Source organism: Hyperolius riggenbachi, chromosome 1, assembly GCF_040937935.1.
Source record: "Hyperolius riggenbachi isolate aHypRig1 chromosome 1, aHypRig1.pri, whole genome shotgun sequence".
NCBI classification, from domain to species: Eukaryota; Metazoa; Chordata; class Amphibia; order Anura; family Hyperoliidae; genus Hyperolius; species Hyperolius riggenbachi.
In genome coordinates this window covers 214,007,917-214,024,540 of record NC_090646.1, presented here as the reverse complement: position 1 = coordinate 214,024,540, position 16,624 = coordinate 214,007,917, and the positions used below count along the sequence as shown (strand labels likewise).

General features: G+C 43.8%; 1 protein-coding gene across 5 annotated transcripts in view; it reads left to right on the top strand.

The window, feature by feature from the left end:
• Positions 1–16,624, top strand: part of ADAD1 (adenosine deaminase domain containing 1) — a 97,291-nt gene that overhangs the window by 65,097 nt on the left and 15,570 nt on the right. For all 5 annotated transcript variants that reach the window (XM_068280262.1, XM_068280227.1, XM_068280236.1 and 2 more), the window contains one exon: positions 6,044–6,170. In XM_068280262.1, the coding sequence (XP_068136363.1) occupies positions 6,044–6,170 (127 nt within the window). The remainder of the gene's footprint in view (positions 1–6,043; positions 6,171–16,624) is intronic.

Sequence of the window (16,624 nt, the reverse complement as noted above, 5' to 3'; positions counted from 1 at the left end):
AAGTGGGAACGTTCAGTGCATGTCAGTCAGTAACACTCAGACATATCATGCAGCTTCTGGGTCTTCTGTCTTCAGTTGTGCCAGGAATTCAGTGGGCTCTGAAGCATACCAGTATTCTACAGTCTTGGATGTTACCAATTGGAGCAAACAGGATACACTAGACAATATGGTGGCAGTGGATCCCCAAGTAAAAAAAAGTTTACGATGGTGGCAAGTAATTCAAAACCTCACGCAAGGCAACAGATGCAAGTTTGTCAGGATGTGGGGCACATGTGGCCACCTTTCAGGTTCAGGGTGTCTAGAATCAGTCAATGATGAAACACTCATCGAACTTCATGGAACTGATGGCGGCAAAAATGGCACTAATCAGCACATTACATATTCTGAAAGCGTGTCATGTTCAAGTACAGTCAGACAATGCAACTGTGGTAGCATATCTGAATCGCAAGGGGGGAACCAGGTCATTATTTTTGACCTTGGAGATCCTCGACATAGCAGACCAAAACTTGCTATCACGAACAGCAGTGCACCTGAAGGGGTCGCTCAATGTTCTGGCAGATCAGTTAACCACTTAAGCCCTGAGTGTATTTTTACCTTCTGGACCAGAGCAATTTTCACATTTCAGTGCTCCTCCCAATCATTTGCCAATAACATTACAACTACTTGTCACAACAAAATGATCTGTATCTTGTTTTTTCTGCCACTAATTAGGCTTTCTTTGGGTGGTACCTTTTGCTAAGAATTATTTTTTCTAATGCATTTTAATTGGAATATTAAGAAAAAAAATTAAAAAAATCATTATTTCTCAGTTTTCAGCCATTACAGTTTTAAATACATGCTTCAATAATTAAAACCCATGTATTTTATTTGCCCATTTGTCCTGGTTATTACACCATTTAAATTATCTTGCTATCACAATGTATGGCGGAAATATTTTATTTGGAAATAAAGGTGCAGGTTTTCATTTTTGCGTCTGTCACTATTTACAAGCCCATAATTTAAAAAAATAACAGTAATATACCCTCCTGACATACATGTAAAAAAAAGTTCAGTCTCTAAGGTAAGTATTTATGTCGTTTTGTTTTTTTTTACTTTATTTTATAATTTTTTCTAAATGCAAAAGTTTTATTTGGGCATTTATGGGAGAGAGTGGGAGGTAAGGGGTTACTTTTAAATTATGTGCAGGTCTCTTTATTAAAGTAAATGATTGTAGGTGTAATTTTACTTTTTGGCCACAAGATGTCCTCAGTTATTAGCTTCCTGCGCATGCTCTTAGTACACAAACAGGAACTAATGCGTGTAAGTGTAAGTTACAGTGTTTACAAATGACCGCAGGCATCTAATTGATGTGCGATCATGGACACGGGGAACTAGAAAAATGAATGGGAACTGCATTCCCATTCATTGATCTCCGGGCTAACATGTAACAGTAAGAACTAGTGCGTGAGCACGTGAGAGCACGCACAGCGGCGATTGTAGCAGAGTTACGAATATCTACTCCCCTGAGGCTTAGATGAATTTTTTTAGGGGAGTAGATATACTGTACTGTAAACATTAAGTGGTTAAGCAGACTCCAGATAACGAACACATAGTGGTCTCTGAATCAGAGTTTATGCGAAATAATTGTGATAAAATGGGGCCAGCCCAACTGGATTTATTCGCAAACAAATCCAACAGGAAGTGCAAACAGTTACATTCACTTAACCACTTCAGGATTCTCGGTGCGTATATGTACGCCCCTGAATCCTGAAGTGTATTCCTGTTCCATGTCAGTTCACGGATGGCGTCTCTGTGAACACCCTGCAAGCCGATCGGCGGCTCGCAGGGTAAATGTAAACACACGGGGAAGATCTTCCCCGGTGTTTACATGTATACGGCGCTGCTGCGCAGCAGCGCCGTAGAGGAGATCGGTGATACCCGGCCTCTGATAGGCTGAAGCCTATCCCATCAGGCGCAGGACGGAAATCCGTCCTGCGCCGCTCACAGGGGGAGGGAAGGAGGCCAGGAAGTGCTGTGGAGGGGGGCTTTGAAGAGCCCCCCCCGCAAGCGCAAGCAGCCGGCGGCGATCAGACCCCCCCAGCAGGACATCCCCCTAGTGGGGAAAAAAGGGGGGGGGGGGAAGTCTGATCGGCCTGGCTGCAACCTGATCTGTGCTGTGGGCTGGAGAGATCAGCACAAAATAGCATGGTATAGAAGTGGTTAATATGATGGACAATCCTGTAGCAATTGATGCCCTGACTGATATGGAATCAGAATGTAGTACATGCCTTTCCACCATGAAATCTAGTTCCTCTAGTGCTTCAAAAGTTGATGAAATCAAACTGTCACATTATTCTCGTTGCTACTAACTGGCCCAAGAGGGCGTGGTATCCGCTTCGCCTATCAATGTTAATAGACCAACCATGAGAAATACCAGTGTCAGAGAACATGACAAAGGTACAAGACCAGGCTGTAGTAAACCTAGAAAAGTGAAAACTTACAGCGTAGTTTCTGAAAGGGCAGTACTTGAAGTCAAGGGATTGTTCTCAAGAGTAGTTAATACTCTCTTGAAAAGTAGAAAAGACAATACTCGTCTAATATACCAAAAGTATTGGGAAACTTTTATTTTGTGGTTAGAAAACTCTAATTTTCAGTCAACAGAACTGGCTACAATTTTAGAATTTCTGCAGGAGGGCGTAGGAAAAAGGTTGGCCTTAAGTACAATTAAGGTCCAGATTTCTGCCCTATCAGTTTTTTTGTGTGGATAAAGTTAGTTTTAGACCCTTTTTGTAATCAGATTTGTGAAATCAAGAGAAGAAAAAACAAAAAACAGACCAGTTATGGTTAAACAATTCCCGAAATGGGATTTATCTTTAGTGTCGCAAGCATTGACATCTGAGTTTAATGAAGATTCATTAAAAATGTGTACTCTTAAAACAGTATTTTTGGTAGCGATCACTTCAGCTAGGCGCATTAGTGAACTCCAAGCTCTCTCATACAAAGAACCATATTGTTCCTCCTTTAATGATCGAGTAGTTCTCCCGACAAGCCCAGAATTCCTAACAAAGGTTGGTGACATGTTCCACAGAACACAGGTGATTGTATTGCCATCTTTCTGTATTAATCCAAAATCAGAAAAAGAAAACCTTATAACTTACCTGGAGAAAGTTAGAGTTCAGAAAATCAGAATCGCTGTTCATAAATGATGCAGGAAAATCCAAAGGATTAAAAACCTCTACAAAAACAATTGCCAAATGGATCAAAGATTGTATTCTGGAGGCATACAAATTATGGGTAAGGATCCTCCAGGGAACTTAAAAGGCCCATTACACCAGGGCAGCCGCAACTACGTGGGCTTACAGGGCAGGTGGTTCACCGCTGAACATCTGCAAGGCTGCGACCTGAAAGAGTTTGGTAACCTTCAGGAAGCACTATCGATTGGACCGGATAACGGAGACCGATCAAGGCTTCGGAAGAACTGTCTTAAAGGCAGTTAGCCTACCCTAAGGTTGGTGATTGATTTCTTGCTGATCATCTCAATGTGTACCTGTCCTGGAGTGTTACTGGAAAAACCAGGAGTTAGCTCTACCTGGTAACAACATTTTAAGTAACACTCCAGGACAGGTGGGGGTACCCACCCCCATATATATCATATATTGCATGATATACATGTTATATTATATGTATTTTAATGTAATATAGTAGGGTTATGTTAATGTATATTGTTCCTGTTCCTTGATATACTGCCTGAAACTTGGTCCATGTTTAATTTAGAGAGGCTGACGGATATTTCCTGTTCCTGGGTGGAGCCAAGTCTCAATGTGTACCTGTCCTGGAGTGTTACTTAAAATGTCGCTACCAGGTAGCTAACTCCTGGTTTCGCTATTCGTACCTCTTTAAGGTTTACTTAGCTGTGGCGTCCTCCAGCCACTAAAAGTCTGTGTGGTCCCACACCGCACTCCTGCTGTGCTCCAATCTTCTTGCTGTCTCCTCCGTAATGATTGCCGATCCGGTGGGTTGGCAGCTTCTGCCTGGGCGCCTCTCATGATTGTACGCCTATAGTCGAGGGCGATCTGCGCTATAGTACTGTGCAGTAGCGACAGGCACGCACCCACATGTGTGCTGAAGCTGCCATTACGGAGGGAACAGCAATAATGGAACTGCGGTGAGGGACCACACAGCCTTCCGGGAGCTGGAAGAAGGCCCAGGAAAGTAAAGCGTAATATGCTGGTGTCCTCTTGGACTTCCTTCAAGACAAATAACATTGAGGCCCGTTCACATTGTGGATTGCAAAACACTTGCAAAATCCCTAGCATTTTGCCACGGGGTTTTTTTTAGTTTTTGTTTTTTTTACTGGACAATTTTCAGATCTTTAAGCGATCGCAATTCACTTTTTTACCATTTCAGTTGCAATAGCGAAAAAACGCTGCATGCACTGTGTTTTTGTTTTTAACAAATTTCCAGTGATTTTAATTTACAGTGAGATGACTGACATATATTTTTAATTACACAAGTGCTTTTTAAAGTGCTTTGTGTGCCTTAAATGCCCACAAATTGCCCCAGTATTAATGGGCCCTATAGCTGCACTTTTGTTCTGGCCGAATCAAAGTGCTTGAGCTGCAGCCACTCGGGCGTGCTCTGTAGGCAGTAAGCAGTGTTAGGGAGTCTATCCCAAGCACTCCTTGCTGAATAGGTGCTGGCTTACTGAACAGGAAGAGCTGAGATTTGAGCCCTGGTGGCACTATCTAGCCACTTAAAGTACCTCTGAATCGGGGGATATGGAGGGATAGATTCCCTTATCCTGAAATGCCTGGTGCTGCCCATTGTGTTTGGGGTCCTTTATTCCATGGGTCCCCAACCTGGGGGCCGTGGCCCCCTGGGGGTCCTTGGGCAGATTTTTTGGGGGCCGCGGCTTCTCCTTCTCCCCCTGCGGCCGCCGCTTCTGTTACCTTTACGAGCGGGCGGCCGCTTCCTTCCTTATATTCCTCTAGCCGTGGCTCTCCTCTTCACAGCATGTCGTATTACAGCAGCACTTCCTGCACGGCTGCTGTAAGAAGCCTAGGGAACCGGGACAGCAGTTCCCATGGTAACGGTGATGCGTATTGCCGCTACTCCGCCTCCTTCCCTCCTTACAGCAGCCGCACAGGAAGCGCTGCTGTAATACGACATGCTGTGAAGAGGAGAGCCGCGGCTGGAGGAATATAAGGTAGGAAGCGGCCGCCCGCTCATAAGGTAAAAGGAGCGGCGGGCGGGGAGAGGGCACCTCTGCTAGCTACACTGGGGCAGCTATACTGGGGTAACTACTGGCTACACTGGGCTAACTGTACTTGCTATACTGGGCTAACTGTACTTGCTATACTGTGGTAACTGTACTAGCTATACTGTGGTAACTGTACTAGCTATACTGTGGTAACTGTACTAGCTATACTGTGGTAACTGTACTAGCTATACTGTGGTAACTGTACTAGCTATACCGTGGTAACTGTACTAGCTATACTGGGCTAACTGTACTTGCTATACTGGGCTAACTGTTCGTGCTATACTGGGCTAACTGTACTTGCTATACTGGGGTAACTATACTAACTATATTGGGGTAACTATACTACCGAACTAACTATACTGAGGCAACTATAGTCCTTATACAGGGGCAACTGTGTTAGCTACCTATACTGGGGGCAACTATACCTAGATACCTACTTACCTATATACTACACTCAAAATCAGGGAAAAGAGGGGGGGGGCTGCCGCCGCCACTAACCACGCCCCCCACTAACCACGCCCCCTCCCAGGGGGGGGGGGCAGAGAAAAGTTTGATCGGGATAGTGGGCCCCGGGCTTAAAAAGGTTGGGGACCCCTGCTTTATTCAACAACGTATGTGAAATAATTTTTGTGTAGTGTGCTAGAGTTTGGGCCTGCTTTAAGCAATACTCTATTGTGCTTGGAGATTCTGACCTGAGGTTTCATACAAATGTTGGTAAACATGTATGCATTAGCCTAAGTTCATCTTTCTATTGTGGGTCGTGTAACTTACTAATTTTTTTTTTTTTTTTTTTTTTTTTTATAGATGGCCAGCAGTGGGAAGTAGTTGCAATAGGAACAGGGGATTTAAACTATGGGCAGAGTATCAACAATGATGGAAGAGTTCTACATGACTCGCATGCCATTGTCACTGCAAGACGTTCTTTACTAAGGTAAAGTGGAGTTAAATTTGCACTATTTTGTGTACACACAATTGTAAAAAAATGCATAGCAACTAAAAGAGAAGTGCAGAATAATGCATTATTTAAAATGTATGCATTGCATCACAATGGACAATATAATCGTGATGAGATGCAATGATTATTCCTATGTGGCTTTCACATTGAGAGCAGTAGGTCCTAGTGGAGCAACGCACAGCATTCTGTGCACTATCCAGGTAATGTGCAAAGTTACAGTTGCAATGAGGCACTATGTTACTGTGCAGGGGGAAGAAGACCGACAGAGCCCTGCAAGAGTCACGTCACGCAACGGCCACATTGATCTGCTTGGCCGATCGCTGGCCGAAGGTGCCTGGGTGGGGCACCCACATCAGTGGCCACTGTACATATTCTAGATTCTCAGCACAGGCAATTGTTATCAGCTGGCTTGGTCGAGTTTCATCTACCGTGTTTCCCCGCAAAATATGACACTGTCTTATATTTTTTTTCTCCAAAAGATGTGCTGGGGCTTACCATCACAGGATGTATTTGTCACGGATTTACCTGCACCACCTGTGCTATTGCACGAAATCGAGCACACAAAGCATGATTCGGAGTGTCCCTTTAACCTTGTAGCTTTGCTTTAAAAATTCTACAAGCCCAGGCTTCTTTTCCATCGGAAATGGTCTTTTGTTATTCCTCCCTGGAGAGAGTGTAATAAAACTCTTAACCTCCCTGGCGTTTTGATTATGCGCAGCCGCACAGCTGCGCATGGTTTTTTAAACTTAATTTTTTTTTTTTAATCATGTAGCTAGCCCAGTGCTAGCTACATGATACCCACCTCCTTTCCGATTCCCACCCACTCCTCCGATCGCCTCCGGTGCCTATGCCCGTCAGGAGATCCCGTTCTGAACGGGATTTCCTTCAGGGCTTTCCCCGTCGCCATAGCGACTAACTGAATGACGTCATCAACGTCGTGACGTCACAGGGAAGGCCCGATCCACCCCTCAGCGTTGCCTGCCACTGATTGGCCAGGTTGCGCATGGGGTCTGAGGGGGGCCCTCTTTTGCGTCGGGTAGTGGCGAATCGCCGGCGATCGCAGCAAACACGCAGCTAGCAAAGTGCTAGCTGCGTGTTTGAAAAAAAAAATATTCAAAACAGCCCAGCAGGGCCTGAGCGGTGACCTCCGGCGTCTCTGGACAAGCTCAGTTCAACCAGAACGCTAGGGAGATTAAGGAGATTCACTCACATTCTTTGGGTTTCAAAAGGTACCGAAAAGGAGGGGCCAGAGAAATCCAGAAACCCCCCCTCGTCAATTCCTTAGCTGACCAGATATACATGCCACGTATCCTGACAGGAAATAACTTCTACCGGTAATCTAGATTTAGCAATATTCATCTTGCCAAATAATCAGCTTTCCGTAGATGCCAGCCAAATCAATATTCTCAGATGTGCACTAGATCTGATCTGGAGGCGTTTAAGCCACAAAACGCTTGTCTACCATCTTCTGGCACCAAGATTGGTTTTCTCGGAAATGAAATATATTAATCTATATATGCTTAGACTTTTGAGTGAAGCAGAGAATGCCAGGAAGACACGGGTATCGTTCTCTGCATGTTCTGATCAACTGACGCACTGATATGATCATTGCAGGTATTTCATATTCCTTTCTGCCTCTCGTGATAGAGGGTGGAGCATGTAGCAGATTACAATCTCCACCCTGCAGCGGAGAAAGAGTTAAAACTGCTTGACACAGGCTGTCAGGGGAGTCCCTCCTTTGCCATTATCCATATTCCATCAAGGATACAGGCTTTCCATAATTGGACTATTATCCACAAAGCTTTATATATTCTGTTTGGACTTACCATGGCAAAGGACACGGTAATTTGACAAACAACTCAGTCTTAAAAATAGTTTGTCTAAGTGCCTGTTCTGAAAGCTCAGCAGAGTACCGCGTTTCCTGAGAGAACGTTACCATAACGGTTATTGGCCTCAATTCACTAAACATATCTCCTGTCTTTAATAACTTTTTCTAGAGTTATCGCCATGGTGATAAGGCATGTAGTGTTCAGGGGAACCTTTTACGTCAGGCAAACCTAAAGTTAACGCTTCTGTCTTTAAGTTAAGGTGAGATCTCTAAAGTTAACTCTTCAATCCTTAAAATAACTCCAGAATTCTAAAGTTAAAGACGGGCTTTTAATTGACTGCATGTGAAAATGACTACAGAGGAGGTAACTTCGGACCACTGCAGCTATAACTGTTTGTTGCTCGGTCATACAACCTACCACCCAAACAAATTTTACCTCCTTGTCACTAATACAGCTTTCTTTTGGTTCTATTTGATTGCTGCTGTGATTTTTAGTTTTTACTATATTCATCAAAAAAGAAAGGAATTTTGTGAAAACATTTTTAACTTTCTGTGGTAAAATTTTTCAAATAAAGTAACCTTTTTATACAAGTTTTTTTTTCATCCAAATTTATTGTGCTGCATATCTTTTGATTAAAAAAAAATCTAATAAGTGCATATTTATTGGTTTGGGTAAAAGTTATAGCGTTTACAAACTATGGTACAAAAAAAGCAACTCTGACTTTTCTGAGCACTTGTCATGTTTCTTGAGGTGCTAGGATAGTATAAATACCCCCCCCCCCCCCCCAAATGACCCCATTTTGGAAAGAAGACACCCCAAGGTATTTGCTGAGGGGAATGGTCAGTTCATAACAGATTTTATTTTTTGTTACAAGTTAGTAGAAAATGACAGTTTGTGACAAAAAAAATAGTGTTTCCATTTCTGCTAACGTGTGACAAAAAAATAAAATCTGCCACTGACTCACCATGCCCCTCAGTGAATACCTTGGGGTGTTTACTTTACAAAATTGGGTCACTTGTGGGGTGTGTTTACTGCACTGGCATTTTGGGGGGGCTAAATTGTGAGCACCCCTGTAAAGCCTAAAGGTGCTCATTGGACTTTGGGCCCCTTTGCGCAGCTAGGCAGCTAAAAAAGTGTCAAACGTGGTATCACCGTACTCGGGAGAAGTAGTATAATGTGTTTTGGGGTGTATTTTTACACATACCCATGCTGGGTGGGAGAAATATCTCTGTAAAGGACAACTTAAAAAAAATTGTTTTCCAGACTACTACTCACAGTTTAGGGCCCCTAAAATGCCAGGGCAGTATAGGAACAGCACAAGTGACCCAATTTTCGAAAGGAGACACCCATGGTATTCCGTGAGGGGTATGGTGAGTTCATAGAAGATTTTATTGTCACAAGTTAGTGGAAATTGATTTTAATTTTTTTCTCACGGTCATGTTCCACTAACTTGTGACAAAAAATAAAATTATGAATTCACCATACCCCTCAAAGAAATCCTTGGGGTGTCTTCTTACCAAAATGGGGTCACTTGTGGGGTTACTATACTGCCCTGGCATTTTAGGGACCCTAAACCGTGAGGAGTAGTATGGAAAACAAATGAGTAAAATTGACCTGTGAAATAGTAAAGGAACTCATTGGACTTTTGGCCCCTTTGCATAGCTAGGCTGCAAAAAAGTGTCACGTGGTATCGCTGTACTCAGAAATATGTGTTTTCGGATGTCTTTTCACACATACCCATGCTGGGTGGGAGAAATATTTCTGTAAAGGACAACTTTTTCATTTTTTATTTTTACGCTAAATTGTCCATTTACAGAGATTTCTCCCACCCAGCACAGGTATGTGTAAAAATACACCCCAAAACACATTATACTACTTCTCCTGAGTACGGCGATACCACACGTGTGACACTTTTTTGCAGCTTAGCTGTGCAAAGGGGCCCAAAGTCCAATGAGTACCTTTAGGATTTCACAGGTCAATTTTACTTGTTTGTTTTTCCAGACGACTACTCATGGTTTAGGGCCCCAAAAAATGCAAGGGCAGTATAGGAAAACCACAAGTGACCCCATTTTGGAAAGAAGACACCCCCAAGGTATTCCGTGAGGGGTATGGTGAGTTCATAGAAGATTTAATTTTTTTGTCACAAGTTAGTGGAAATTGATTTTTTTTGTTTTTTCTCACAAGGTGAAATTTGATGGGAAAATAAAAATCAAATTAAATATTCAGTCTTCCAGGATTTTGCACAATTCATTGGAATATGTGAACAAAATTAAAATGCCAAAAAGGAATGGTATATCTCGAAACAATCTTTGAGACACCGCCCAGGTTGTTCAGGACACTTTGTACAGTGAAGTTGACTGTCCTTTCTGATACCATATAAAGCCTGCATCTTTTTTGGGGGTATTTTTTGCGGCTGGTCGGTGGAATATACACAGGGTAATGTTTATCCCTCAGTCTGGCAACAGCATTCATGCTACGTACACACATGCGGCAACGATCGTTCGTTGAGAACGACGAACGAACTTTTAATTGATGAAAGAACAACCTAAGTAAAGATAGTTTTAAAAGGTGTGTAACGATCTGATCGTTAGAACGAACGTTACATCACATAAAGCAACTATTGCGCCTGCGCATAAAAATGAAAAGTTTCACAGAGAAATAGTGAAATGCGCATGTCAAGACTAGTACGAACGACCGTTTCCAACGATGTACTACTTTTGCAAACGATCGTCGTTTGTTAAAATCCGCCGAGACAGAACTTTCTTTTGTAGCGATTTGGCTCGTTCGTCGTTTGCCTTAATAGTCGGTGGTTCGTTTTTTGTAACGATCGTCGTTGGTAATGATTGGGGAACGATCGTTACAAACGACTATAGTCGCATGTGTGTACGCACCTTTACACTTGTGCTTGGCCCTTCTTCTGAGACAGACAGCAGTGAGGTAATAATTTCCTCCTGGAAAGATAGGTGTGTAGTAGCAGTGTCTTTGTCTTCTTTTTATACAGTAAAAACAAATTGAATATGCCCAATTGTATTAAGTAAATGGCTACTTTTTTGTACCAATACAAAGTTTTTCGTGCAGCGGTTTCATCATCTGGTCATTTCGGTCTACACCGCCCAAGTATTGGTTATAATCGTGAATGCACTCTGGTTTCTGTTGGCTGTCACTTCTGGTTGTTATGGCTGGGGTATGTAAAGTTGACAGTACATAAACGTGCTGTTTGTCCTTGTACTCTACCAGCAGCATTTCCTTGCTCCGTAAATTTTCTCCTTTTTCCAGGCGCTTATTAATAAGGCTCTGGGGCAGTCCCTTGCGATTTGTTCCCAGTGTGCCACAGGCAAGGGTATTCTGACTGAAAAGGTGTTTGAAGAGTGGTATGCTTGTATAATAGTTATCCACGTAAAGATGGTAACCATTGTTCAGAAGGGGGGATATTAAGTCCCAAACTACCTTGCCGTTTGTGCCCATATAAGATGGACATCCAGGGGGCTCCAACTGCCTATCTTTTCCCTCGTAGATTCTAAATGCTCACGTGTAACCAGTGGCACTTTCGCAAATTTTATACAGCTTGATGCCATATCTGCTGCATTTTTATGGAATATATTGCTTGATTTTCAAACGGCCAGTAAAGTGAACAAGGGATTCATCCAGCGAGATATTTTTGTCTGGTGTGTACACCTCAGAAAATGTTCTTGATTAAAAAATCTATTAGTAGACGAATTTTGTACAAGCGGTCATATTCTGGACTACCTTGTTCTGCTCTGCGGGTATTTATCAATTTATCAATAAAATGAAGGAACGTCATTATGGATAAAAAAGTGCCCTGGACGTAGTACGTGAATAAATAGGCATATGATGAATGGATTTGATTTAACATTGGGTTTTTTTGTGATACCCATATTTAATAAAAGGCGTAAAAGTTTCATCTTGGGAATGGTGGTGGGCCTCCAATGCTTGGGCTCTACATAGCTGAGTGTTGGATATTCAGCAATATATTGCTCCGCAAATAAATTTGTCTGTTAGACCAGGGGTCCCCAACCTGGGGGCCGCGGCCCCCTTGGTGGTCCCTGGGCAGTTTTTCTGAGGGGCCGAGTGTATATACTACACTCACAATCGGGGGAAAAAAGGCAGGAGGGGGACTGCCGCCGCCACTAACCACGACCCCCAAATCCCCACACCCCTCCCCCGGGCCCCAGAGAAAAGTTTGGTCGGTATAGGGGGCCCCGGGCTCAAAAAGGTTGGGGACCCCTGTGTTAGACAATAAGCCCAAGGAGCTCGTCTGATATAATCAGCTCCATGAATTTTATTGGGGAATTATCAGTGATCTCCACTGCAATTCCTGGCTGGCCTGTGAATGGAGAAATGAGGGCTGGGTCAAAACTGGCGCGTGGCCACACAGGACTTAAAAATTCCTCCGGTACAGCTGTGCGCCGTCGTTTTGTATTTCCCTTCCTGCGTCGTCTGACTGTCAGCTGAGGTGGTATTGTCTTGTAAACCACTAATGGTTGGCCCATCCATAGAGGTGTCAGGGCCCTGACCCTCGTCATCAGACTCCGCCGTCAGTGTCGCTGTCCTCAACAGGCTCATATTCAGAGCCTATGTCCTCAAACTCTGAGTCCCACTCTCCTTCATTATCTTCATCTGGCTGGCACATAGTCCTATGCCTCCAGCACTGTGTATGTCCTTTTCGCCATGGCAAATAAGAATATGTGGAGATAGATAGAGATGGCTAGAGCGATAGAGATTGTGTGTGTGTGTGTGTGTTTGTGTGTGTGTAGCCCCCTACTGTTCACCCTATACACATCCTCCATTGGCAAGGTTATCTCCTCCATAGGTACACACCTAGCCGCTCACTCCGCTCTTCCAATGAACTTCGCCTAACCGCCCCCCGCATCACCCAGTCCCATGCACGCCTCCAGGACTTCTCAAGAGCTACTCCAACACTATGGAGCTCCCTACCTCCATCCATTAGGGCAGCCCCCTTCTTCAACATCTTCAAGAAAGCGCTCAAAACTCACCTTTTCACTCTGGCCTATTACCCCTCACAAGTGCTCTAAACCCACAGCTGAACTCTGGTCCCCTACTTTTCGTGTCCTTGCCTCTCCCTCTAGATTGTAAGCCTTTGGGCAGGGTCATCCTCCTTTTGTGTCCTATCTGATCATGCACCTCCATTACTGTGAACCCATGCTATGCATCTGAGTGAACTTAACTTGCCTAGTCTGCATGCTCCCATCCAGTGACTGACTAAGCATTACCTTGTACTCCTACTGTGCTGAATGATTGTCATTTTGCTGTATGTCACCCCTAAATATTGTTAGTAACCTAAACTAATGTCCAGCGCTGCGTAATATGTTGGCGCTTTATAAGTACAATAAATACACGCACACGCACACACACGATCTAATGTTCACAAAGCTATAGTATGTATGTATGTACGTACGTACGTACGTCACTGGGGAAGGGATCAGCGGGTTTATAGAAATGTAAAAATTTGCTTTTCTGTAACAATTTTGCTCCGTGGAGCACAGTGTCTCTCTCTCTTCCCAATGTAATGCTATGGGAGTTTTTTACAAAACCTCATCGCTCCATGGTGCATAGGCACATAGGATAACATTAGTCGGAGGTTTCAAAAACTCAAAATGCTCAGAAAAACTCCCTTTGGTGTGCACCAGGCCTCTCTCAAGATCTCCACACTGACAGTGGGAGACGGGCAGAGCGGTTGCTTGTCTGAGGGTGATCGCTGTGATTGGCTCACAGCGATCACATGTACAGGAGCCACGCTAATAGGCTCCTGGATGTTACTTAGGAACAAAGCTGTTTGATGACAGCTTTGTTACATCCACCACGCGCACCGCCGCCAGGAGCCCTGAAAAGAACCGACGTAGAAGATACGTTGAGTCAGAACGCTGCTGCCACCTGCTGGACGTAGAATTGAACTACGTCGGTCCGCAAGTGGTTGCTGATAGGAGGGAAGTGACGCGGGCGGGTAGCGCCGATGCGGGGGAGTGGCGCTGACTGACACCGCATAGGTAAACATTGTGCTGGTGACACGCTGCGTGTCGCCAGCACTGCGGGGGGTATAGCGGCGCGCAGGGGGGACATGGAGGCACACCATGGGGCAACGGAGGCTGGTCTTAGTGTGCACAACCAGCCTCTTTGCCCCAGTAACATAATTAAATCCCACCTCGGGTTCTCTTTAAGGACTGAAGTGATCAGTTATCACTCTCATTGTGAAAACTATCTCTACACTTTAATAAGGCAAGCTCGATGTGGGGTGGTAAGTTTTCTCTTGCTTATCTGCAGCATGATCTTGAGGACATTGATATTGTTATATTTTGCCATCTCCCGTAAGGTTGTTGAAGTAGCCCCTTTTTCCTTACAGGACTAGTCTAGAGTTAGATTTAAATATCCGCACGTTAATGCGGGTTGGTGGCAGCGACCCAATCTCTATATAAGATTGCAGATTGTATAGATTGCATACAATCAAAATTATACTGTGTGTGTGGACTCGATCTTATTTTTGGAGAAACACAGGTACTAGCGGACTAAAACAAGCATTTAGCTAGCTTGTGTGACATAACTGCCTTAGTTTATGTGCAGCCATTGTAATGCCTCCTTCCCCAGAACTTGGTCCTGCCGCAACTACAAACGACACTTAAGACAAATCTGTGTAATAAATACATTTTATTATGGACTGGCTTCATTGAGATACGTCATATTTTTACCTATTGTTTTTTTAACATAAGTTTATCATACTCCGGGCGCCTCTTTCCCCAGTTGGATTGCTACAGGTGGCAGTAATGAGGTTAATAAAAAGTATAGGTATTGCAGGGGTTATGAATTTTTTTTTTTTGCCTAACTTTTTATTGATTGTTGCCATTTGCTAGCAACAATCATTCACAGGATTCTGTACAAGCTCACGTGCATGTGCTGCAGCGGGCGGCGTTTTCTTATGGAGGATGTAGGTTCTATGTCCTAATACCTACAGCAGCACTAATTAGGACATAGAATATACATCCTGGAACCATAAGCATTTAAAGGGAATGTCCGAGGAGTTAAAAAAAAAAAAATTACCTACCCGGGGCTCCTTCCAGCCCGTCAGCCGCTCTGTGCCCTCGCCGCACCTCTGCTTCCCGCCGGTGGCCCGGGGTTCCCTCCGGTGCAAGGTGCCAACCTCGGCGCCTGCGCAAGTACACGCGAGATGACGTCAGTGCATAGGCGCAATAGATGCCGACCTACCGAAGATGACATCCTGCACCAGAGGGGACCCCGGCAGGAAGCGAAGGTATGGCAAGGGCACAGGACGACGGGCTGGAGGTAGCCTGGGGTAAGTAGCTTTTTGATTATTTATTTATTTTTTACTCCTCAGATTTTACCTTTTTTAACCACTTGAGGACCGTGGGCTTTACACCCCCCCCCCCCCCCCCCCCCTTAAGGACCAGACACTTTTTTTCCATTCAGACCACTGCAGCTTTCACGGTTTATTGCTCGCTCATACAACCTACCACCTAAATGAATTTTGGCTCCTTTTCTTGTCACTAATAAAGCTTTCTTTTGGTGCTATTTGATTGCTGCTGCGATTTTTACTTTTTATTATATTCATCAAAAAAGACATGAATTTTGTCAAAAAAATATTTTTTTTTTTAACTTTCTGTGCTGACATTTTTCAAATAAAGTAAAATTTCTGTATACATGCAGCACGAAAAATGTGGACAAACATGTTTTTGATAAAAAAAAACCTCCATTCAGCCTATATTTATTGGTTTGGGTAAAAGTTATAGCGTTTACAAACTATGGTGCAAAAAGTGAATTTTCCCATTTTAAAGCATCTCTGACTTTTCTGACCCCCTGTCATGTTTCATGAGGGGCTACAATTCCAGGATAGTATAAATACCCCCCAAATGACCCCATTTTGGAAAGAAGACATCCCAAAGTATTCACTGAGAGGCATAGTGAGTTATTTTTTGTCACAAGTTAGCGGAAAATGACACTTTGTGACCCAAAAAAAAAGTTTCCATTTCTTCTAACTTGCGACAAAAAAAAATTAATTCTGCAACGGACTCACCATGCCCCTCTCTGAATACTTTGAAGTGTCTACTTTCCAAAATGGGGTCATTTGTGGGGTGTGTTTACTGTCCTGGCATTTTGGGGGGTGCTAAATTGTAAGCACCCCTGTAAAGCCTAAAGGTGCTCATTGGACTTTGGACCCCTTAGCACAGTTAGGCTGCAAAAAAGTGCCACACGTGGTATCGCCGTACTCGGGAGAAGTAGTACAATGTGTTTTGGGGTGTATTTTTACACATGGGGGGGGAGAAATATCTCTGTAAATGACAATTTTTTTAATTTTTTCTTTACACACAATTGTCCATTTACAGAGATCTTTCTCCCACTCAGCATGGGTATGTGTAAAATACACCCCAAAACACATTATACTACTTCTCCTGAGTACGGCGATACCACATGTGTGACACTTTTTTGCAGCCTTGGTGCGCTAAGGGGCCCAACGTCCTATTCACAGGTCATTTTGAGGCATTTGTTTTGTACACTACTCCTCACGGTTTAGGGCCCCTAAAATGCCAGGGCAGTATAGGAACCCCACAAATG